General features: G+C 36.3%; 1 protein-coding gene across 6 annotated transcripts in view; it reads right to left on the bottom strand.

Moving 5' to 3' along the window:
* Positions 1-24,224, bottom strand: part of LOC141395061 (uncharacterized) — a 209,900-nt gene that overhangs the window by 45,663 nt on the left and 140,013 nt on the right. For all 6 annotated transcript variants that reach the window (XM_073970462.1, XM_073970459.1, XM_073970458.1 and 3 more), the window contains one exon: positions 15,429-18,241. In XM_073970462.1, coding sequence (XP_073826563.1) covers positions 15,429-18,189 — 2,761 coding nt within the window. In that variant the 5' untranslated portion in view covers positions 18,190-18,241. The remainder of the gene's footprint in view (positions 1-15,428; positions 18,242-24,224) is intronic.

The following is a 24,224-nucleotide window of genomic DNA, read 5'->3' as shown; positions in this document are numbered from 1 at the left end:
AATCCCTCCTGCGATTTTTTCTGTTTTTTTTTTTATTTTTCTTATCTATGAGCATTGCTGTTTCAGAATCCGCGAAATCTTTCCATGTGTAGGCGGTTTTTATCAAAAGTTAGTTAAGGCGCACTGAGCATGATATTGTTTTATAAGGAGGCGATTGTCTCAATTTGAACTTCTATATCTTAAAAACAGTAAATCCTACGAAAATATCATAAAGGCCAATCTTGGGGAGAATTTTCACAGCTACAACATTTTTTTAGGCCCATTTACATAGGATTCGCGGTTTCCAAGCAAAATCGTGAACACCTCAAGAACCCCTAAAAATGTGAACTTATATCGCGATTTATTTGAAAATCCCTCCGTCGTTTTTTTGTTTCTTGATATTTCTCATCTATGAACATTGTAGTTTCAGAACTTGCAAAAACTTCCCAGGTGTAAGCACCTTCCATTTAAATTTGGTTAAGGCACACCGTGAAGCTTTCAACTTTGAATGTATTCCTAAATAAAACATACACACAAACCAAATCCAATATTGAAAATGTTTATCGATTTAACAAAAGTTGTTAAAATTTGTTTACAGAATACCAAGGTTGTTAATTATGTTGTTAAAATAAGTTTCTCGAAAAATAACAATATCGACTGTCGTTAAAAAGTTACAGAATATGCCCACTAGTCTCGTTTTTCGGGATATTGGCTTTATTATCTCGAATTCAGTAATAATTACGTACGGCCAAAGAGTATTGCATATTCTACATATTTTGCATATTTTTGGCATATTTTTACCTATTTTCTGCATATATTTTGCATGTTTTTAAAGTGACCCCAAATATCGAAAAATTTACCCTTAAAACGTCTAGATCCAAAATTTGAGTCCAATCAGATAAAAAATAAAAAATATATAAAAATCCGATGTGTAATAATTATAAGGTTGACAGGATCCTCAGTTATTAGATAAGTAAAGTAATAGGTGGACAAACTGCGGGCTTTACGACTATAGAGGATAATGCTGGGCAAGGAACGCGATCTTATCACATTTTTTATGGGTTACTAAGTCGTCGAAGGACTTTAACCAATGAGGAATTTGAACCAGCCTGGTATGAAGATGACGTTATATTTCTTCTGGGGAATTTGAATATAAATCTATTATGCAGAATGCTTGAATCGGTCCTAGAAACAGTTTCCTATGACAATATGAAAAAAGCAGTTCCAGTGTCTCTATCGCCCGGGGAAACTGTTAGTTTATAAAAAGGTCAATTCTAATCGGAACCTTGCGATCTATTAAGAAAAGGTTAGGTCACATTGAACATAAATGTTTGCTCCAGCGACAGGCAGTGTATGCTTACTGAGAGCAAGTGAGCATACATTTCTATGTACAGTGCCTGGCATATTTATTTTGACAAGTTTGAAATAGTGATGTGTTTGGTTTTTTACCAGATTAGTCTTTTACAAAAATATGAAAAAATATTCTGGCTAATCCTTTACTAGAGTACTTAAAACTATCAATAAATTTTACGTGGCATAAGTATTTTGACAAAATTGTTCTATTGATTTTTAGACCTCAACAATTAAAAATGTTTTATTTATATTTATGATTGTTATCAGTTACGGTAAAAATAATATATTTCATACACATCTGTGCCATTATGGACCCATTTACGGATCGATATTTCAAGGATATTCAAGAGATTAATCATAAAACAACATTTTCGATGGTTTTCTCCTATTATCTTGGAATATTTTGCGGAAATATCTTTAAGTTGAATAGCGAAATACTCTTCAAACGTGCTCCACAAAATTAAGCTTTACTATAGTAGCAGTGTTCTGCAAATGAATATATAACACTTCCATCAGTTTACTACCATGAATATTGCGGTTCCTGAATGCGTGAAATCGATATCATATTGCTTTTGAGGTCTTTTATCCACTTTTAGCCGAACCTTGCTCAAACAACTCTATATAGTTCTTTCAATATTTTCCTTTTAAGTTATTGGGGTCATTAGAAATATTGACCATAATTGGAGCTCGTTTTGATGAACACGTTAAAATATTGTTTTTTTTTTGAAGACTGTTCCGAATATCCACATTTTGGGAACTGGTTATTCAGATATTGAAACCGAATTTTTAAGCGATTTTTTATGAACCTATTGGATCCGACAGGCATAATGAACTGTTTAACTATCGTCCTCGACCTGTCATAACGCCCAAGAATAATTTTGGACGTTAAAACCATTCAGACCGCGGCCATAAGACCCCATTTTACTTTGGGCGTTATGACCTCTCAAAGCTGAATTAAATAATATCCACGATAGTTTAAAAACACATACGAAGGTATCGGTTAGAAAATAAATTTGGTCGAATCTCCGACCCTAGGTACTTATTTAGGGACCGATTTTCCTCAAAATGTCAGAGAATGTACAGGGAAGACCCCTGGTGAAAATAGGCAACATATTTTGTTGAATTTCGGAGGAGCCGTTATCCCCTGTGCCATATTTTTTGAATGCGCTATATATGTAAAACTTACGAATGTGTCCGTTTCCCCGACTCTGGGTCAGTGTTGTCGAATTTGACGATTTATCGTCATTTTGACGATTTTTTGGCCCGAAATTGAAAAATGACGATTTGACGATTTTATGGTCCAAAATGACGATTTTTCACGTAAGCTAGATTTCCATGAAATAAAAGGCAATAACTATATTTTGACCAAAATTTCACGAAAGACTTCGAGGAAAACAATGTTCCAAACTCGATTTTATGAGCTTTTTTAATGTTTTTTTAGCAATTTCCAGACGGATTGGCACATATCTGGAATACAGGTATTTTAATAGTTGTTGTCCCACATTCAAATTACATCAGATGAAAATATTCGTTTAGTTTTGTTAATGGATGAAAATCTTCCTTGAAATGTTTTCGGGATAAAAAAATTAATTATATCTATTTTGTTTATAAACCAAAATTATGAGCCCAGCTTTCTTAACTTCCTGCTAATGCCCCCTTTAAGCGGTCAGCCAGTTTTGAATGACAATTTTTATCGATTTCCGACTGCCCAACAACCAAAATATACGTGTACCGGCAAACAAGGACGATCACACTGTCAAGCAAGCGATATTTGAGCTAAGCTGTCATTTAAAACGACAATGTGTACCCAGCTTTACCATGCTTCATTACTCGATAACCATAGGAAAGGTATCATCGATATTTAAGTGATATTGGGTTAGACTTATTGCTGTGGGCTGTAATTTTATGTTGTCAGTCTCACTGACAAAAATATCAGCGAAAAATAGCATTAAACGGTAACCAAACCGATTTTTGGGCCATGTTGACGATCGTCACGAAATTTTGGATGTTGATGGGGGTCCCGGAGGGGAAGAAGCCTATTGATTTTGGTGATGGTCGGATAATATTTAGGAGTCGGAATGGGCAAAAAACTTATGCGGATAAAAAGACAACGTTTTTTTTCAAAGCGAATATCTCACCTTCTATACGGGGTATACCAAAAGCAGAACCTGGCAATGAAAGTAGAAAATATCGCCTTTCTAGTGATGTAAAGTAGGTTCTCGTAGGTGATCAAACAACGAATATATAGCAATAGCCGCTAATAGAACCCAACTTTTTATTTTTGCGATTTTAATAATAATGACGAATATCGCAGATTCGGTTGGGGATCTTCCAAAAACAAAGTCTGGCTATGAAAGTAGAAAATCCCATCTTTACAATGATACAAAGTACGTTGCCACATAACGGAGATATCATAATAGTCGGCAATACATCCCATTTTTTAATTTTTTTTTGTAATCACGCTACAGGTCGCAATTTTGATCGGATCGCCACGAAGTTGGGGGCTAATTGGGATCCAACAGAGAAAGAAGCCTATAGATTTTGGTGATGGTCGGATAATACTCAGGGCCAAAAATTTATTTGGAGAAAAAGTCAACGTTTTATTTCAAAGCGAATATCTCCTCTTCTAAAAGGGGTATATCAAAAGCAAAACCTGCTAATGAAAGTAGAAAATATCACCTTTGCAACGATGTTACGTAGGTTGTCGTAGGTTTTCAAGAACCCAACTTTTCATTTTTGCGATGTTAATAATAATGACGAATATCACAGCTTTGGTTCGGGACCTTCCAAAAGCAATGTCTGATAATGAAAGTAAAAAATCCCATCATTACAATGATGTAAAGCAGGATGGCGTAGGTATCCAAATAACGGAGATATCGCAATAGTCGGTAATACATCCCATTTTTCCACTTTTTTGGAAATCACGCTACTGGTCGCAATTTTAATTGGATCGTCACGAAATTTTTGGTGTTATTGGGGATCTCACAGAGGAAAAAGCCTTTTGGTTTTTGATAATGGTCGGATATTATTCAGGGGTCGGAATGTGACAAAAAAATATTTGGAAAAAAGAACAACGTTTTATTTCAAAGTTAATATCTCCCTTCTGTAAGAGGTATATCGAAAGCAAAACCTGGCAAGGAAATTAGAAAATATCACCTTTACAAGGATGTGAAGTAGGTTGTCATAGGTGGTCAAACAACAGAGATATCGCAATAGTCGGTAATGCATCCCTTTTTCCATTTTTGTGCAATCACACTACGAAATTTTGATCGGATCCTCACGAAATTTTGGGGGTTGATGGGGGTCTAACAAAGAAAGAAGCCTATTGATGGTTGACATACATCACACTTTTCCATTTTTTATTTGGGTTGTACTGTCGATGCACTTAAATGCGTTTCAAAAAAATTGACATGTGTTAATGAAGGCATTCAGAGCAAAGGCGCTAAGCTATCCCAATTTTAATATTTTGAATTCTATTAGTCAAAAGCTTATGAACAGGGGTAGTGGTGTAGGGTATCACATAGTCGGCCCCGACCCGACTATAGCCTTGGCTCACTTGTTATATCAATGCACTTTGTCAGCATATCCCACCCATATAATAGCTACATATATGTACATACATAAGTATTTTGATTCTCTATACTCGTATATCGAACACAACATGTATTTCATTTATAACCCTAAAGGGTATGGAATCCTGCCTGTTTGCTCACGTACAATAATGCTTTGGCACAATTTCAAATCTTTATTTCTTTTGAAATGTCCTTAATTCTTCCCCCTTCCGGGGTCATTGCAATATGTGAGTGTAAACAAAAGTTGTATTGATTTTGTCCAGTGTAAAAATGGTCGTTGCACTTGGTCACTCTCAATACACGGTGTGCATGTGTTCAGATTTTGTTGCGACAAACAGAAACTTTTGAATACTCATAATCATAAACAATGGTGGTGCAGAAAAGGATAAGGCAACAAATTTGCAACATAGAAGTATACCAGCAATTTTAGAATCTACATATAGTTTGCAGGATATTGTACATTTTGGAAGAAAAAAGTAAATTGAAGTAGTATAAGAAGAATCCATTGTATATTTCTCGATACAAAATATTCTTCAAAGGTTGAGTGAACTTTAGGTGGACACAAGTTCCGTGCAATAGTTTTAGTTTTCATTGTTCCTATTACTATCACATTCTTGTTCAATATCCTTTGCTTTAGTTTGCTTTGATTTGCTTTTCGTATGCAATTTACGTTACAATAATGGTAAGCATCCATCCACCCACCCACCAATAGACCACCCACTAGGCAATGTGTTGAATATAGTAATTAGTTTTTATTTCCATTTTGCACATTGCCGACCTTTTTCATGTATAAGAATTGTGTTGCGAAGCATAATAAGGAAAATACTAAGATACACGAATTTTTGCAAATAATTAATATTTAGGTGTAAACGATTTTTAAAGCATCAGCGTTATTGATACCATTGAAAATGTACTTCATTTAAATAGTAGTTTTAGAGTCCACATTGTTAAAATCAAATCCGTTTTACTGCTGTCGAACGGAGTAACCGACTTGGCCCAAATTTTGAACAACCAAATATTTCTTTGAAACTTACTTTAAGTTCGAAGGTGGACCATATCGGTCTACCATAAACAGAGGGGCGGCTGGATTTCACTACGAATAAAAAATCTCCTTGCGAAAAATTCTTGACTTAGGTCCATGGTTTGACATAACCCCCATATAAGAGTATCTACCGATATCTCATATTTCGAGCGTTTTAAGCAGATTCTCAAAAGGAATCAGATGTAATTTAGCACTTCGAGTTCAAATCTGCTTTCCAAAAATCGTTGATTTAGGTATACATATCTTTTAGTATAGCCCTCCATATAAAGGTAGCTCTACCACTTTCCCATGTTTTGAAGATGTTTATATAGCGTTTATAGTCCCTATATAAACATCTTCAAAAGAGCATACCGATTTTAAGTTTTTCGGTCGTTTCTGCCACAATTACCAACCACATAAAATTTCCTTACCTTGATCCACATGTTTGTATAGCCAAAAAATAAAGGAGCCAACAACATATTTTATAGGTTTTTGCCGCAATTTACAACTGTATACGTAGCTGTATTTTCTCTGTGGACCAAATATTGATTTTAATAATTTACTGGCGAAGGCAATCCTCCTTCGAAAACTTTTATTTGCGAAAAATGCGAGACATTAACTAAACATTTAAAAAATCATAAAATTTATGAAAATCCCAAACCAATTTAGAAATTTTCTCCAAATCTCGTAAAAGTCATTTTATTGGGGAAAAATATTTTAGTAGGATTCAAGGCGTATTTAATATACCTTGGTAGGACTTATACTATTCTTTACCAAGTCTTCTGGTAATCCATTAGGTAATTTTCCTTGCTGTAAACCTCAATTTGTTGTTGAGAAAGGTGATGCTAATGGGAGCCCTTAACCACTCAACACCCTTTCTCAGCAACAAATTTGGAATAGTTGCACGTAAAATATCCTAATGCAGATTGGGACATACTTCCCATACTACAACTTTTTCAGATGTAATCCGAATTTTTTAATTCTATTTGTAATTCGTAACATTTCATTTGTAATTCGAGAATTTCATTTGTAATTTAAAATATTCCATTTGCAATTCGAATTATTTCATTTAAAAGTTGAATTATTCCATTTGTATTTCGAATTATTCCATTTGTAAATCGAATTATTTTATTTTATATTTGAATTATTCCATTTGTAATTCGAATGATTTCGTGTGTAATTTCAAATAAAATAATTCGAATTACAAATGGAATAATTCGAATTACAAATGAAATTATTCGGATAACAAATGGAATAATTCGAATTCGAAATGGAATATTTTTAATTACAAATGTAATAATTCGAATTTAAAATGAAATAATTTGAATTTCAAATGAAATAATTCGAATTACAATTGGAATAATAAAATTACAAATGAAATAATTCGAATTACAAATGACATATTTTTAATTACAAATGGAATAATTGGAATGTGATTCTGTTTACAACATTTTGTTTGTTGTTGTTGTTGTCAAGTTTTTTTTTTTATAATTTATTCAGGTAACTTTGAAGAACCAATTAAATCACATATTTGTATATTTCTGATGATGACGCCATTTCCCAAAAAAAAAAACCATTCTACCCCTTTTACTATTCATCTTTTTTCCCTAACATAAACAGCCAATCATAAATGATTTGAATATTCAAATACCCTTCGCAAACTCTTTTGAAATTGCATAATAAACATTTAAATTTACCCCTTCCACGATAAAAAACTCCATCGTATTCAAATCACAACATTCTTTTTTTATAATATTCACAATCGGAAATAAAAAACAACCCCTGTAGCAGTTATCACAGCATCAACCCCTAAATTCGAAAAAAATAAAACGGTTTAAAAAACGCGCAATTTCCAACAATAGAGACATTTAAATGCGATTTGAAGTTTTTCGCCTTATAATGCCTGTACCAGGATTTACTACAACAACCAACAAGGACGAAGTACATAAATCTTGATTTGCCTTTGTTATGCCATCTCTTTCTCACTCACTCTTTCTCTCTTTGGTGTGTGTGGAAATATCCCTGATATTGAGTAAAACATTTTTTTATTTTAAAACGTTGTTTTATTGGATTTATTTAACATACTTTTATATGCCATAAAACAATTGTGTTAATACACCCACAATAAATTTTTTTTTAACATTTGCCACGGTGATGAGTCCTTTCGTCCTGTGAGTGTGTGTATTGGAGGGGGAAAATATTCTTTGAAAAAGGACACGGTTGCTTTTTGCAAATCCTATAAAAATTGTTGTGCTTTAATGCACAGCCGGTGATGACACCAGTCGGCATGTCGACTTTTCATTCCTCTCCTCGGTTTTTGGCGGGGGGTTAATTTTTAACTTTTATTGAAATATTTCACAGTTCTGTGCAAAAACATGAAAAAACATAATTTGCTTTCAAATTGTTTTTGATGAGGGTGTATTTGGCCGGAGTTGTTTGCCAAAGCATTATTGTGTGTTTCTGGTCAAAGGTTAGCATAATTCGTTTTCTTTAAGCTTTAGACTCAGTTTTTTGTGCTCTCAAATTGTTTTTGTGGCCTACCCCCCGTTAAGGTGTTCCATTTTTCTCGGATTATTATTGTGGCAAGTGTTTTCTTCATGTGGCCTTTTCTTCGACTCAGGGGACAGCACCCAGTTTTTGCCTTTGGTGCTGCCTGAAAGTGCTTTTGAAATTCCTTTAAAATTGAATTGCCAACGAAATAAGGGTATTCTTTCATATTTCCTGGTACACCCCCACCCCCACATCCATCTACATATTTTGTTCTCACTTTTGTAAAATTAATATTTGAACATTTATTATGCGGAACCCCACTCCGACCTCATAATTCAGGTAAGGTTTTTGCACAGCTTCCATTGTGTGGGGGAGAGTAAATTTGATTGTGAACATTTTGTGTTTCATGGGGAGGTGGGGTGAAGTTTAAAATGTCTTTAAATGGAATGTTGGGTGTTTTTGCATTGATATTCTAAAGATTGTGAGTAGATGGGTGGGCAGTTGGTAGTATATGGTGTGGCTAATTTGTAATGGAGTTTTATTGGATTTTATACATGTGTTTTTAAAATTTTTAGGATTTAAAAGACAATTTAAATGATATATGGGGATTTCTGAGTGAAATGGAACACTTTTTCAAAATGTGTTTTTTGATTTCCATTATTTTTTGCTGTGGTGATGCAGATCATCAGCAAAACATTTTAGTTTATTAATTTTTTAACTAAAGCTTTCAGAGATGTCGAGCCTTGAAAAAGACGAATTCTGTAAAAACTATATGCAAAGAAAAAAATCAAATATAAAAAAAATTCTTTTTGTATTTTTCATTTTTTTCAGCTATCTAATAGAAAGTAGAAACAATTTTGCACAGTGCAATTTTCGCGATTTAATAATAAAAATTAATTTTTAACAATGATTGTACTCTTCGATTTTCTTGAAGTTTTTTTTTGTATTAAACTATTATTAATTACATATGTAAGTCCAATTTGGCAGTGGGGCTCGAATGATTACTATATTTTCTTAATTTTTTATAATTTGTCAATTGACAACAATTTTTCCTTTATACTAGCGTGAAACATTTGTTATTTAATCAAAAAATAAAAAATGCATTTTTCAACATTTGTTTTGTACTTTTATTTGGGGATTTGTCTGAAACTCCGTCATTTTTCGATTTTGAAAATTGCTGTTATTGTACAAAACAAAAAAATTCAAGAAAAACGAAAACAAAAAACGACCGTAAAATAGAAATTGGTTAAGTATTTAATCGTGAAAATTGCATCCATGCACACTGTGGAAAATTTTTTTCTATTGTTTATTTGATACCTGATAAAAAATAAAAAAAAAACTATAAAAAAGGCATAGCCTCAACCACTGACAAAAAACAAAATCAAACACAATAATTATGCCGTATATAAAATATATTGATTATGTATCATGAATTTGCTTTAAAATTTGTAGGTACCGTAATGTGGGGATAAACAAAATCATTGACATATTCCAAGCGTTACGTCATTGTAATTTTTTTTCGGAGGTAAGTCCATAGTTCCCGAGATAATGGCGCATAACCTCAAAAAAACGCTGCACTATGTCGCGAGTTCAAATAAACGGTGGCCAAATATAAAAGGAGTTGGTGTTGGCACTGACAATGTCGAGAGCGAAAAATTGGGAAGGTCGGTCCACGTTTTGGGATAGTCCCCATGCAACGGTACTTCTTAATGTTTCGGTATTTTGAATATTTTAGCTAAGCTTATCCAATTTGATTGGTAGAATTTTGAGATGCGGGGTTTTCACATTACAAAAAAATTTTCCGATAAAAATTATGGACATAGGTGCACGTTTTGATATAGACCCCATATAACGGTACCTCCCGATTTTCGGAATTTTGAAGATTTTACATATGTTTCAGCCCAAATGCACCGAAATTTTGCATTGAGGGTTCCCAATTGACCAAAAAAAATTTCTGATACAAATTATGTACATAGGTCCACGTTTTGATATAGCTCCAATAGAACGGTATCGCCCGATTTTCGGTATTTTCAAGGTTTTAGCCACATTAAACAACCAATGTTGCTGATATTTGGTATTTAGTCTGCGCCAGGTCTTGCGAAATATTTTTACAGAGAGTTGTTGGTATTGGTTCACGTTTTGATATAACCCCCGTGGAACGGTACGCCCAATTTTCGGGGTTTTTAAGTTTTAGCCACATTATCCACCCAAATATATTTTTGTGAGTTTATTGAATACATCAAAATGTTGTCTTCAAATAAGAGAATTTTCCTTAAAATTTTTTTGACCGACTAATGGTCAATAAACGGCACATTTTTTGTTAAAAATCGAAATTTTGACTTTGTATTCTTTTCCTTGGCGGCGTATTCTTTTTCGGGGACAAGTCCATACTTTTTGAGATAATGGCCCTGGAGCTGCAAAAAATCTGCCGGCACTAACTAAACTTGGTTGTGCCTAACATAACACTCGCGTACATACTTGGATTACGTCCAAATATGGAACGTACATCGTACCACTCCTTAGGGTATCTCCCACACAAAATTTGGAACATGTAAAGTTTAAGGTTTTTTATACCCTCAGCATTTATGCTAAAGAGGGTATATACACATTCATACGGGCAAAATGCGCCTCATCGAAATAATGGTTTTAGACCCCAAGTATGTTTGGACGAAATGTGTTTCAGACAATTTGGAGTCGATTTAGCAATGTCCGTCCGCCTGTCTGTCTGGCTGGTGCGCACGATAACTCTCGAACGGATGAGCCGATTTGGTCCAAAATTTGGCTTTCGTAATATTTTGTCCAAACTTAGTTTAAGTTCGATAATGGGTTATATCGGTCCACTCCTTCCGGTACCTCTCCCACAAAAGTTCGAAAGTGTTCGGAAAATTTGTGCGTACGATAACTCTTGAAGGGAGTAACCGATTTGGTCCATACTTTGCAAGTCGTGAAATGTCTACCAGACTTAGATAATCTTTCAATATGCACTCAATCGGTCCACTCTTTCGGGTACCTCCCACACAAAATTTCGGATAAGTTCAGTTTAGGGCCTGCTCTCGAATCGCTTTGATTTTTGTAGTAGGAACTTGTATTCACTGCCCCACATACGACGGTACAGGTTTCATCAGGGGCAAGTCCATAGTTCCTGAGAAAATAACCTGAAAGTTGCAAAAAATCCATTTGACACCGTGTGTAAGGTTGGAGCGCAAGATAACTCTCGAACGGATCTGTCGATTCGGTCCAAAATTTGGCCTTCGTAATATTTTGTCCAAACTTAGTTTAGTTTCGTAGATAAGTTATATCGGTCCACTCCTTCCGATACCTCCCCCACAAAATTTAAAAAATGTTCGGTAAACTTGTGCGCACGATAACTCTGGAGGAGAATATCCGATTTGGTCCGTACTTTGAACATCGTAATATTTCTACAAGACATATATCAGGTTCGAATACGGACTGCATATATCAACTCTTTCGGGCAACTCCCGCACATAATTTCAAAAAAAAAAATCAGTTTACGGCCTTCCCTCGAATCACATTGATCTTTGTTGTAATAAATTGCATTCGCTGCCGCCATTACGACGGCACAAGTTTTTTAGGGCGCAAATCCATTCGTCCTGAGAAAATAGCCCTAAAGTTGTAAAAACCACTATGGAACCACGTAAAGTGGCTGAATGAAGCGCACGATAACTCTCGATCGGATCAGGCTATTCTGTCCAAAATTTGGTTTGGATTTTCTTGCGGATTTGCCATGTTCGTTGGTGCCGTTAGAGTGTACTTGCACAAGAAAAAAACTTTGTACTGTCGTGAAGGGAGCCGCAAGGACAACGTACTGAAAAAATTTCGAAACGATCCGAAAGGAGCTCTTAAAATTCACTTTATCAGAATTTTGTGTGGGAGGTACCCGAAGGAGTGGACCGATATTGTCCATATTCGAGCCCGATATATATCTGGAAAATTATTGTTCACACCATTTTACGGAAAATGTTAGAACTTTGGTGGGGCATGTACCCGAAGGAGTGGACCGATACGGCCCATTTTCGAACTTAAACTAAGTTTGGACAAAATATTACGATACCCAAAATTTGTTTCGAATCGGTTAATCCGTTCGAAAGTTATCGTGCTTACCGGTCAGGCGGACAGGCAGACGGACGGACATTGCTAAATCAACTCCTAATTGTCTCAAAAGGATTTCGTCCAAATATACTTGCCCGTATGAAAGTGTATATACCCTCGTAAGCATAAATGCTGAGGGTATAAAAAGATAGCTCTATCTTAAAAATTGCGAGGTGTATCTTGATTTCAACAGACGGAGGGACGGAAAAACGCAAATGGTTAAATTGACTTGACTGTTTGTCATTTAGTTTCCAGATTCATCCCGGTGAATGAAAGGTTGAGAAAAATTTGGAGAGGAATTCAACATCAGCCTTAACTTAAATATTATGAAAACCAATGCCTTGACGATGATATTTTATCTATTCTAAACTGTTTTAAATTTAGTATTAACAAGTTAAAAAGTATCAGTCGGCTTTGCCGGCAGAGATTTACCCTCAGCCTACGTGAATTGAAACTTTCATCTACGGTCAGATCGAATGTATTCATTGTTTTGTTAGGTATTGCCTATCCTCGAACTGAAAGTATGACAAAATATGATGAAGTCCAAATCGGTTAGTTCGGGAGCTATCGTGCTCTCCAGCTACTACATATGGTGCCCTAGGGGTTTTTTACACCTTTCTCGCTGTTTTCTCAAGAAGTATGGACTTGCCCCTGAGAAAACTTTTACCGTCGTAATTGAGGCAGCGAATGCAAGTGAACTTATCCGTAATTTTGTGAGATAGGTACCCGAAGAAATGAACAAACATAGTCCATATTTGAACCTGGTCTGTACCTGATAGATGTGTTAGGTATGGACCAAATCGGTCACTCCCTTCCAGAGTTATCGTGCGCACAAATTTTCCGAACATTTTCGAACTTTTGTGGGGGAGGAGTGAACCGAACTTAAACTAAGTTTGGACATAATATTACCAAAGCCAAATTTTGGACCGAATATATTGATCAGAGTTCGAGAGTTATCGTGCTCTCCAGCCAGCCAGACAGACAGACATGGCCAAATCAACTCCAAATTGTCTGAAACGGATTTCGTCCAAACATACTTGTCAATAGTAGGAATAAAGAACTCATAATTACGCATAAGTTGAGAAATATTTTTTTCTAAAAACCCTATTTTTGGTGCAGTATTTACAATATCCTTTTGATTGTCGTGAAAATCCATCCACTAGAACGGCGGAAACGGCTACTGCAGAAACAGAAAAATATGCGAAAAATGTTTTTGAAAATATCGGGGATTTAATCGCGTTTTCAGTGGGTCGTTTCATTCTCAATGAAGAAACCGAAACATCACTCGCGTTTTTGTGAAAACAGCGGTTTAAAAAATTTTGTGACATGGGACCTGTATCCGATTTATCCCAAAAATAGTCTGTGATGCTACATCCACGGTTCTTGATTGATTTTATCGAATTTGGTTTAGATCGATGTATTTTTTTCATGGTTGGTAGTCAAATCGGGTGCGCAAGTGTATGCAGTTTGTGCAAATTATAAGCGTTAAACAGTTTTTTGCACACTAAACTGCAGACGATGCTATATCCTAAATCCTGACAAATGTGTACAAATTAAAAGAGAAGAATTCGCTGTATTCGTATACCGCATGCGCATCAAGGAATTTGAGGATTTCGTGATTTACACGCATGTTAAAATGAACATTACCCGATACAGATTATTTTCCATTTAAAGGAACCCAAAATTTATTTGAACGTTCTCCATATCTTTTCCTAAATGTTAGCGTGATTTTCGAAAAGTAAATATAAAACAAATGTGATTTTGCGTAAAATTTAACTGAAATAGAAGAATAATTCCTACCAACTTTTCCTACAATTTCTTCAACTAACTCACAAAATAAATTTGAAACAAGTGAGCAATGGCTATAGTCGGGACGGGGCCGACCATGTGTTACCCTACACCACTACCCCTGTGCATAAGCTTTTCACTGGTAAACATTTAATTTAGGGAATATAATCCGAATAACATCAAACATAATATTCCTCTTTCTCTCGGGACCCCCATAAGCAACCAAAATTTCGTGACCATCCGATCAAAATTGCGACCTGTAGCGTGATTGCAAAAAAATGGAAGAATTGGATGCATTGTGGTATCTCCCTTGTTTGGCCACCTTCGCCAACCTACTTTACACCAATTTAAAGGTAATATTGTCTTCTTCTATTGACAGGCTTTGCCGTTGGAAACCCCTACTAGAACCGATATATTCACAAAGAATAACACTTTGAATTTGTCTCCACATGAGTTTTTCCCCATTCCGTCGCCGAAATATTATCCGACTATCGCTACAATCAATAGGCTTCTTCCTCTGTGGGGCCCGCATCTACCCCCAAAATCTAGTGACTATCGTGCGCTCCAGCCAGCCAAACTTAGTTTAAGTTCGAAGATGTGTTATATCGGTCCACCCCTTCCGGTACCTTCCCCACAAAAGTTCGAAAATGTTCGTAAAATTTGTTCGCACGATAACTCTTGAAGGGATTAACCGATTTGGTCCATACTTTGCAAATCGTGAAATGTCTACCAGACTTAGATGAGGTTCCAATATGGACTCCATCGGTCCACTCCTTCGGGTACCTCCCTTACAAAAATTTGGATAAGATCAGTTTGGGACCTGCTCTCCATTCTTTGTTTTAGCAACTTGCATTCACTGCCCCCCATACGACGGTACCAGTTTCATCAGGGGCAAGTACATACTTCCTGAGAAAATAGTCTGAACGACTGATACTTTTTTACTTGTTTCATTACGTCACATATCTCCGACTGCAAAGCATTGAGATACTTTTTTACTTACTTTCAAAAAAGGCAAAAAAAAACTTATTTTGTTTCCATGAGGAAATTTGGCGTGATAACTGTCAGTAGTCTCGAAAAATTCGAGTAATACATTAAATCTTAAATCTCACACTTACCTTTACGCACAGACAACAACACCAACGATGTGTCATCGCCGCTGTCAAGAACATTTGAAGTCTGTTGTGATATGTTGTTGTTGTTGGCGTTGCTGCTGTGACTGGTGATAACTTCATTATTTGCCTCTATTGCTGTCACCATATTTAGCTCGGCAGCACTAGTCAGGGTAGACGAATTTATAGACTTCCTTGAAGTAGTCTTAGAAAAGTGTCCTTGTTGGTCATCATTGAAAAGATTTAAAACACTATTATTTTCTTGAGGTTCATCATCCAAAGATAGTTTGTCTTTATCATCAACTTGTTGTGATGCTGCTGCTTCCACTGTTTTTTCTTCTTCGTTATTTTCCTCTATTTGTCTTTGAGTTGCTTTTGGCTCATCCTTTCCATTTCTTGTTGGCTGTTGACATGAAATGTCATCAACACAATCGACATGCCGACCATACCAATTAGTTGAATTAACAATGGCTGTGGTGGCAGCATCCCCAATTGCTGCAGACTCCTCATTATTGTTGTTTGGAGTTTCCTCGTCTTCTTCCATCTCATCATTATTATTATTATTGTGGTGGGCATTATCCTTATTTACGTCTTGATTTTGTTTTTCTCCATTTTCGTTTTTTTCTGCTTGTTTCTTATTTTGTTTTGCTTCATTTTCTTCTTCCTCCATGGTGTCTAGGCATTGAAGTATGTCTTCTTGCCCGTTTTGTAAATTAGCAAGGTTTCCTCTTTGTCTAACATAAAAATTGGGGACTTCTTGGGGCAGCTCCTGCTGATGATTATTACAGAGATAATGTTGGGGATTGTGGTGGTGCTGGTGATGACGATGATGTTGATGCGGCTGCTGCTGTTGCCGGCTGTTTGGTAGTTGCCCAAACGAAACACGTGAATTATTATAATTGTCCATGATGATGGTGGTTTGATTGCCGCCACCACTATCCTCCTTTATGGTGTGCAAAATAGTTTCAGTATTTGTGGAAGTATTGGTGGAGTTGCTCTCCAACAAATGTTGCCTTAATTGATGCTCTCGTATTAGACGATCTCTTTCCAGGATATTTTGCACAAACAGGGATTGTTCATGGTAGTAGGAAGACGACAAAGAAGTGGCAAAGTGGGAGGGTGCCTGCACTTGTGGGTGAAGGTATTGCTGCTTGGGAGTAGATGGTGCCCCAGCCAAGTGAGCCGGCTGGTAATATTGCTGTTGATGAGGACGTTGTTTGTGAGTTTCCTTTACTTTCATCTGTTGTGCTTTGTTATTGACTTTCTTTTGTTGTTTGGCTGCCGGTATACACTTCGTGGCTTCCATGGAAATAGTATTTGTTGCTTTGGCATTGTCTGCTGCTGCTTTGTTGTTTTCATTCTGGGTTAATGACTTTCTTATATTCGGAACAGCAACAACAACATCGACAGACGTGGCAGACTGTTTTATGCATTTCGTATGCCACACAGACTCTGAGAACAATTTTTTGTCCTCCACAATGACGGGAGCAGCTACAGCAGCAAAGGCAGCATCTGTGTCTGTTTCATTATTTTGGTGTGTCAGAGCTTTGGACGTTTTCTCAACACTTTTGCGAAAATGTGTGGAATGTTCAATATTTGCTAAATTTATGCTGTTAATTACCTCATTCCTCTTTAAGAAAGGGGTGGTGGTGTTGGACACAAAGGTGGGCGAGCTTGATAAATGTCCATTTGTCGTCGCTGTCGTTGTTGTTGTTAACAAATCTGGTATTGCAAATATCTTAGCTGCTGTTCCTGCTGCTGTTGCTGAAGGTTGTGGGAAATTTCCACAGGCATCTCCTTGTTGGCTGTTGAAAGGCATTAAAAATGCCGCCGCCGGTAACATATTATGCTGCGGAGATTGTGGTGGTGTTATTTGTGACTTCAAGTCACGTTCATTGGCAGTTTGTTGCAGTATTGCCGATTCTAGGGGTAGCCAAGTGCCGCCATTTGTCACTGCCACCGGTTTGGTGGGAGCTATGCAAATTGGCATTAAATTAGTGGCCAACAATTGGGACCAGGTTAGCAAGGGATTTTCCTGGATATTGAAGTGAAGTTGTGGGGGCCTTAAACTTGTCACTGGGGAGCATGCGTTTGCATTCGAATTTAGAAAATTTGTTAAATTAAGGGAATTATTATCCTGTGTTAAATGTGGGTGGTTTGTGGCTGCAGGTTTATCACTGCTGGCAGGTTTTTGGGATGATTGGGTGCCTTTAACGAAACCTTGTTTTCCTCCCTCACGTAAATATTTAAGCATATCCTTGACAGTGGTACCACAGGACTTATCGATTTCTGTTATCAATGATTTTTGTGATTTTAAAGGAATTTTACTCGCAGCGTCTTTGGTTCTGCTAAATACTTCGGTGGTTACAAAAGGCTGTGGTGTCTCAAAATTATTATTATTAAAATTATTTTCAACATTTACAGCACACTGAAGGACATTGGATTCGTATAAATTCAATATGGTCGGAACACATTTTGCCATTGAAAAGGCGTCTAATTCTTGCGGAGGATTTTCTTCATCTTCGACAGTTGTTTGCATTGGAAATTCGGTTTTGAAAGGGTGATGGAATTGTTCCCTTTGTACATTTTGATATTCAAAATTTGCCATCGTATCGTTCAAACTCTGCGAGTATTGGGCGCTGTATGTAGTAAATTCAACATCATTGTTGTCACTCATGTTATATTCACCAGGACTTTCATCCTCAGGGTAGCATGGTTCTTTTTTAATATCATTAAATTGATTATTCATTTCATCGGAAATCTTCATTTTGGGGATTTTTATTTCAATATGTTTTTCTTTAGGAGATATTCATTATTTTCTGAAAATAAAATGTAAGAAAATTTGTTTAAAGTATCAGTAAATAGTAAGGATTAAAATTTAGGAGTGGCTTTAAGGGGTTACCCCTAGTTAACACTTTCAAAAAAATCCATAAAAATGTTATTATTTTATTTTGATATGCAGGTGGTCTAGAGTTTGCCGGAAAAAATGTCAAGTAGATCAGAGCAACATTGACCGAGATATGACCGTTCAATGTGAAGAACGCGTTTTTCGTTTTTTGTTCGACTTTTGGACATAAAAAAAGTTTTTTTAAATCAAAATTTAGTTTTTAACGTTTAGCAATTTTTTAAAACTCTGTTGTGCAGTAAGACAGGTTTATTATGTTCTTAAAACGCCCACAAAAATATACGAAGATCGTTCTTTTCGTTTTCGAGATATCGTTGGCACCGCAAAACGCTTTAACAAAAAAGGTTTCGCAGAGAGCCATTTACCACATGCAATATTTTTCAACAATAAAAATTCCGAAAGTAGTATAGGATGTGTTCTTTCAGATGAAAGAAAAAACTAATTAAAAATATTGGAAGTTTTTTTTAAATTTTTTTTTTTTTGAAAAAGTGAGTTTTTTGGCCTGCACAACTTGGGATAACCCCTTAAGTCTGTCATGGACACCAACACAGAAGCAGACATAATTGTATATGACTGTGAACAACTGAACACTCACGTATATAATCGGTGTAGCTGTTCACACGCAAACTAAATGCTGCCTTCGTATGTGTTGAGGCCCAAGACCCTGCTAGGACCGAGTTAATCGAATACAGGATCAATGAAATATGGTGTTAGGGATGTAAATAGGAGACGGATGAATTTTTACATTTTACAAATTTTTAAAATACTTCAAAAATCAAGCGTTTTTGTGGCTGCCGAAAACATGATAATACGTCCACCTTGCACTCGGCTCAATCTCTGACTAGAAAATCAAAATTTTCTGTGGCGGCAAATACTCTCAGAGTAATATTAGCTTACATTTCCTGAGTATTTCGGCCACGAAAATGTTCCTAACAAGTGCTGTCGCCGTTCGAACTCGATGATAAAGACAATATGAACCGGCGTGCACTCATATCAATGAGAGAAGTCAACCATGTCTCTTCGTGGATGTTGTGGAAACATATATACCAAAAACATGAGAGGTTTCTGCAGAAGGAAGTATTCTATCTTCTTCTAATCTTCGGTTTTTAGCAGACATGGGCACAGGTTTGAATAATGGTATTGGCGTAAGATATAAAGGGTGACAGATGTCGAATACGAGACACCGCCGAAGTCGCAGCATCTAACACCTCAACGGTCTCCACAGCAGAGACAGCGAAATAGTAGAATTTATGAGTAGGAGCAACAACATGGTTGCCGTGATCCAGGAGACAAAGCCTACCATCATCTGTTGCTTGCATCGTTGCATGTTTACAAAGTTTTGAAAAGAATCGTACAAGAAGCGAAATGAGGGGTGGTGGGTTGGGGTGTGGCCTTCCTTTTACAATAGTCTGTCCAGTACAGACCCATCTCGCTTGAGCTTGACTCTAGTGACTCATACATGGAATGTATGGGTGTAATAGTAAAGGTTGGCACTGCAGAGGTAGAGTTGCATAATGTGAACTTACGTGTCGATAATTAGTTGCGACCTGCGTTACATGCCCGACATTACTTCGCTTTTGGAAGCAATAATCGTCCGGTGCTAGGACACTTCAATGTTCATCATGAGCCTTGGTATTCCGTCCGAGTCAAGGACCATAGGGGTGAACGAAGACGCTCCTACGAGGTTAAGAGGGGATTTTAACATTTCGTCAGACATCACCATTGTGGCACACTGTCTGATAAATGACGTGTCCTGGCAGCCAGTTATTTCCCTTGACTCAGACCATCTCCGACTTCATAACCTCTGACCATCGAACTTTTCTGCAGCCGTTCGCAAGATACCAAAGAAAAATTGTTGACCTCTTATAAAGCAATAGGCCTGCTTGTGATAAGCTATGAAGAGCCAGGGTCTTAGAAAAATTTTAGCGCTATGCAGTGAATGAATATTTATATGTTGATAAATTTTGGTGAAGTTTTGTGACCACTGGGAATCTCTAATGTCAAATTACACATAGTACTGTCTCCTCAAAAACCTAAAATCGGCAGATACCGTTCTGTGAGGGCTATAGGAAAACATGTACCAATGTACCAAACAATTTGGTATAGAAAGAAGTTTTGACGGTTATTTCGGTAAAAAAGTAGCCAAAATTCTGAAAATACCCCGTGCACCCCGGGCCTCCTCCTTGGCTACGTCAGTGTTTGGGATATTGAGACCGCAACCTTCAAAATACGAAAAATCGGGAGGTACCGTTCTGTTGGGCGCTATATGAAGACGTGGACCTATACCGACAAATTTCGGGTGGGAAGTTTAAGACCCCCAATGAAGTCTAAGTACCAAATTTCAGCCATTTCGGCGTGATAACGAGACTAAAACCTTCAAAATACCGAAAATCGGGAGGTACCGTTCTATGGGGGCCATTTGCAACACCAAACATCCTAGGAGTAATAGAAACTTCTATACCAAATCATAAAACTCTATCTTAAAAATTTCGAGCTATATGTTGATCCCAACAGACGGACGGATATGGCTATTTCGACTTAGAATTTTATGCTTATCACGAATATATATACTTTATAGGGTCTCTAACGAATACATATTTCGATGTGATCGACTCCAAATTGTGTGGTCAAATTTAGTTTTAACTTACATATATTGGGTCTAGAATTATGAGTGGACTCAAAATAGACATGCGTATACGGAGGAAATAGCAGTACCAATGACTTTTTCTATAAAAAAAATTCTTGGAACCTCAGTACCGATGATTTTTCTATAGACAAAAATTCTCGTATGATTTTTTCTATAGAAAAAATTCTCGTTACCAGAGAACCAATGAGTTTATCCATAGAAAAAGTTCTCGGTATCCCAGGACCGATGATTTTTTCTATAGAAAAAATTATCGGTACCCCAGTACCGATGATTTTTATACCCTACACCACTATGTGGTAAGGGGTATTATGTGTTAGTGCATTTGTATGTAACATACAAAAGGAAGCGAGATAGACCCATAGTTCCCTAGAATCACTTTCTGAGTCGATTTATGCATGTCCGTCCGTCCGTCCATTCGCAACATACAGGTCGCATTTGTTGACCGATTTCGCTGAAAATTGGGGAATACAATTTTTTTAGCCGTCGGAAGATCAAGTTCGAAGATGGGCTATATCGGTCCAAGTTTTGGTATAGCCCCCATATAACGGTACCTCCCGATTTAAGGTATTTTAAGGATCTTAGCCGCATTTGTTGCCCAAACCAGCTGAAATTTTACATTTGAGGTTCCCAATGGCCGCGAAATTGCTCCATTAAAAATTGTCAAGATAGGTCCACGGTTCGGTATAGTCCCCATATAACGATACCTCCCGATTTAAGGTATTTTATGGATCTTACCAACATTTTTTGCCCAAACTAGCTGAAATTTTACATTTGAGGTTCTCAATGGCCGCGAAATTGCTCCACTAAAAATTGTCAAGATAGGTCCACGGTTCGGTATAGTCCCCATATAATGATACCTCCCGATTTAAGGTATTTTAGGGATACTAGCCACATTTTTTGCTTGAACTAGCTGAAATACATATGTGGTTCCCAGTGGCCACGAAATTTCGCCACTTAAAATTGTTAAGATAGGTCCATGTTTTTTTGTAGCCCCCATATAACGGTACCTCCCGATTTTAGGTATTTTAACGATTTTCCCCAAATATGGCTCCAATTTGCGTATTGAGATGTATACTAATTATTCCATTTTTACATATTTCGACTGGTGTAGGGTATTACATAGTCGGCCCCGCCCGACTTTGTTCTTTTCCTACTGGTTTTCTATAGAAACAATTCTCGGTACAACAATACCGATGGTTTCTTCTATAGAAAAAATTCTCGGTACCCAGGAACTTATGATTTTTTTATAAAAAAATGTTCGGTACCACAATGCCGATGATTTTTTCGATAGAAAATATTCTCGGTACCCCAGTACCGGGATCAAAAATCATCAGGAGGACTTATTCAGTTTTTAGGATTTAGGATAACTTTTTTGCAGACATGGGATCGATGGGGACTTTTAGGGTATTGCTTGTAATGCTTTAGGGTATTGCTGGTTGATGGTTGTTGATGGTTTTTTTTCTATAGAAAAAAATCTCGGTATCAGAGAACCAATGATTTTTTCTATAGAAAAAATTCTGGTTCACCCAGAACCGACGATTTTTTTCTATAGAAAAAATTCTCGGTATCCCAGTACCGATGATATTTTCTCGGTTTTTTCTATAGACAACAATTCTCGGTTTTTTATAGAAAAAATTCTCGATTTTTCTATAGAAAAAATTTTCGGTTTTTTCTATAGAAAAAATTCTCTGTGGAACATAACCTATGATTTTTTTTAATAAAAAAAATTTCGGTGGCCCAGTACCGATGATTTTTTTTTTCTATAGAAAAAATCATTGGTTCTCTGCTCTGATGATGATTTTTTTCTATAGAAAAATTCTCTGTTTTTTGAAAAGAAAAAATTCTCGGTACCCCAGTACCGATGATATTTTCTATAGAAAAAATTCTCGGTACCCCATTACCGATGATTTTTTTTTATAGAAAAAACTCTCAGTGCCCCATTACCGGGATCAAAAATCATCAGGAGTACTTATTCAGTTTTTAGGATTTAGGATAACTTTTTTGCTCACATGGGATCGATGGGGACTTTTAGGGTATTGCTTCTAATGTTAAACCCTAGCTATACACCTAAATTCACCTTTATACCAATTTTATTTGAGTGGACTATTATTTCAGTGAGCTGTATTTCTGAACGTTACAAAGTCTATACACCCTCTGAAGCCATTAGACAAGTACTTAAAATTGTTCAAATTTTTACACCAGCCTTTCTATAAAAATCCTATGATTTGTTAACATATGTTCCAGGCAGCCCGCCTCCATTTAAAATCCATATCCATATCAATGATTGTATCTATGTATCAGTGTACCAATCTTCAATGTACCTCCACCCTCTAATAAAAATCACAAATTTATTCTATTCTACCCTTAGTCAAATTTATAATCAATCAATGTCATAAATTACACCAATTTGAAAACTCCACAACAACAATAGCCAACAGTAACAAATATGGCTACCAAAATATGAGCTTGGCCGCTGATGCTATTGTGATAAAAAAAAAAACATCCGAGGGCAGTCCTAATAACTGCATCATCAAACTTCATCAGCAACATAAATGGTTGAATGATTTGTTAAATGATAGAGGGAGGGAGTGATGGATGTAACGAATGTGCAATGCATATTGCAATTTTCAACGGCCACACAAAACAATTGCAAGTCCAACGCCAAAAAAGGGTTAGTTGGTCGGCAAAAGGACAAAGGACGCGCAAAACAAAAGTGCCAACCAACAAATAATCATGTTAATAATATTTCATTGCTGGCCAACATTTTGGGGGTAAGACTACAACAGTTATCATAAAAAAATGCAACCAATTGTTAGTCAAGTCAAAAAAGGGGTGCGGGGCGATGCTTAGCAAAATGTCTCCTTTTACCCTTCATGTTTGGCTGCTGTTGTTGCTACATTTGTTCCCTTTGTTGCTTTTTTTATGGCCAGTCAACTGGTAACAAGTGTTAATAATGATGTCCTTGTTGTGATAACTATGTTCTTAATTGTGGGGTGTTAAAGGGTTAATGCTAAGCTTTTCATATCAAATGAAAAAAAAAAACAAAAGGATTTTTTGGGGTTTTTTCCTTTTTCTGTTGTCATTTATTTTTTGGGCAAAAGTTATGAGCTGTCTTGTTATGAGTCTATTAAAACATATTTAGTTGACTTTTCATATCCAGATGTTTGCAAAGGGATGATTTAGTTAGAAGTTATTAATAAACGAAGTTTATTTATTGAAATAAATTTATTTGAAAAATCTAGGAAATAAA

This window comes from Musca autumnalis, unplaced genomic scaffold (assembly GCF_047663935.1).
Source record: "Musca autumnalis isolate F117 unplaced genomic scaffold, ASM4766393v1 scaffold_2, whole genome shotgun sequence".
NCBI lineage: Eukaryota > Metazoa > Arthropoda > Insecta > Diptera > Muscidae > Musca > Musca autumnalis.
The sequence above is the reverse complement of the archived record's forward strand: the minus strand, read 5'-3'. Positions and strand labels throughout refer to the sequence as shown.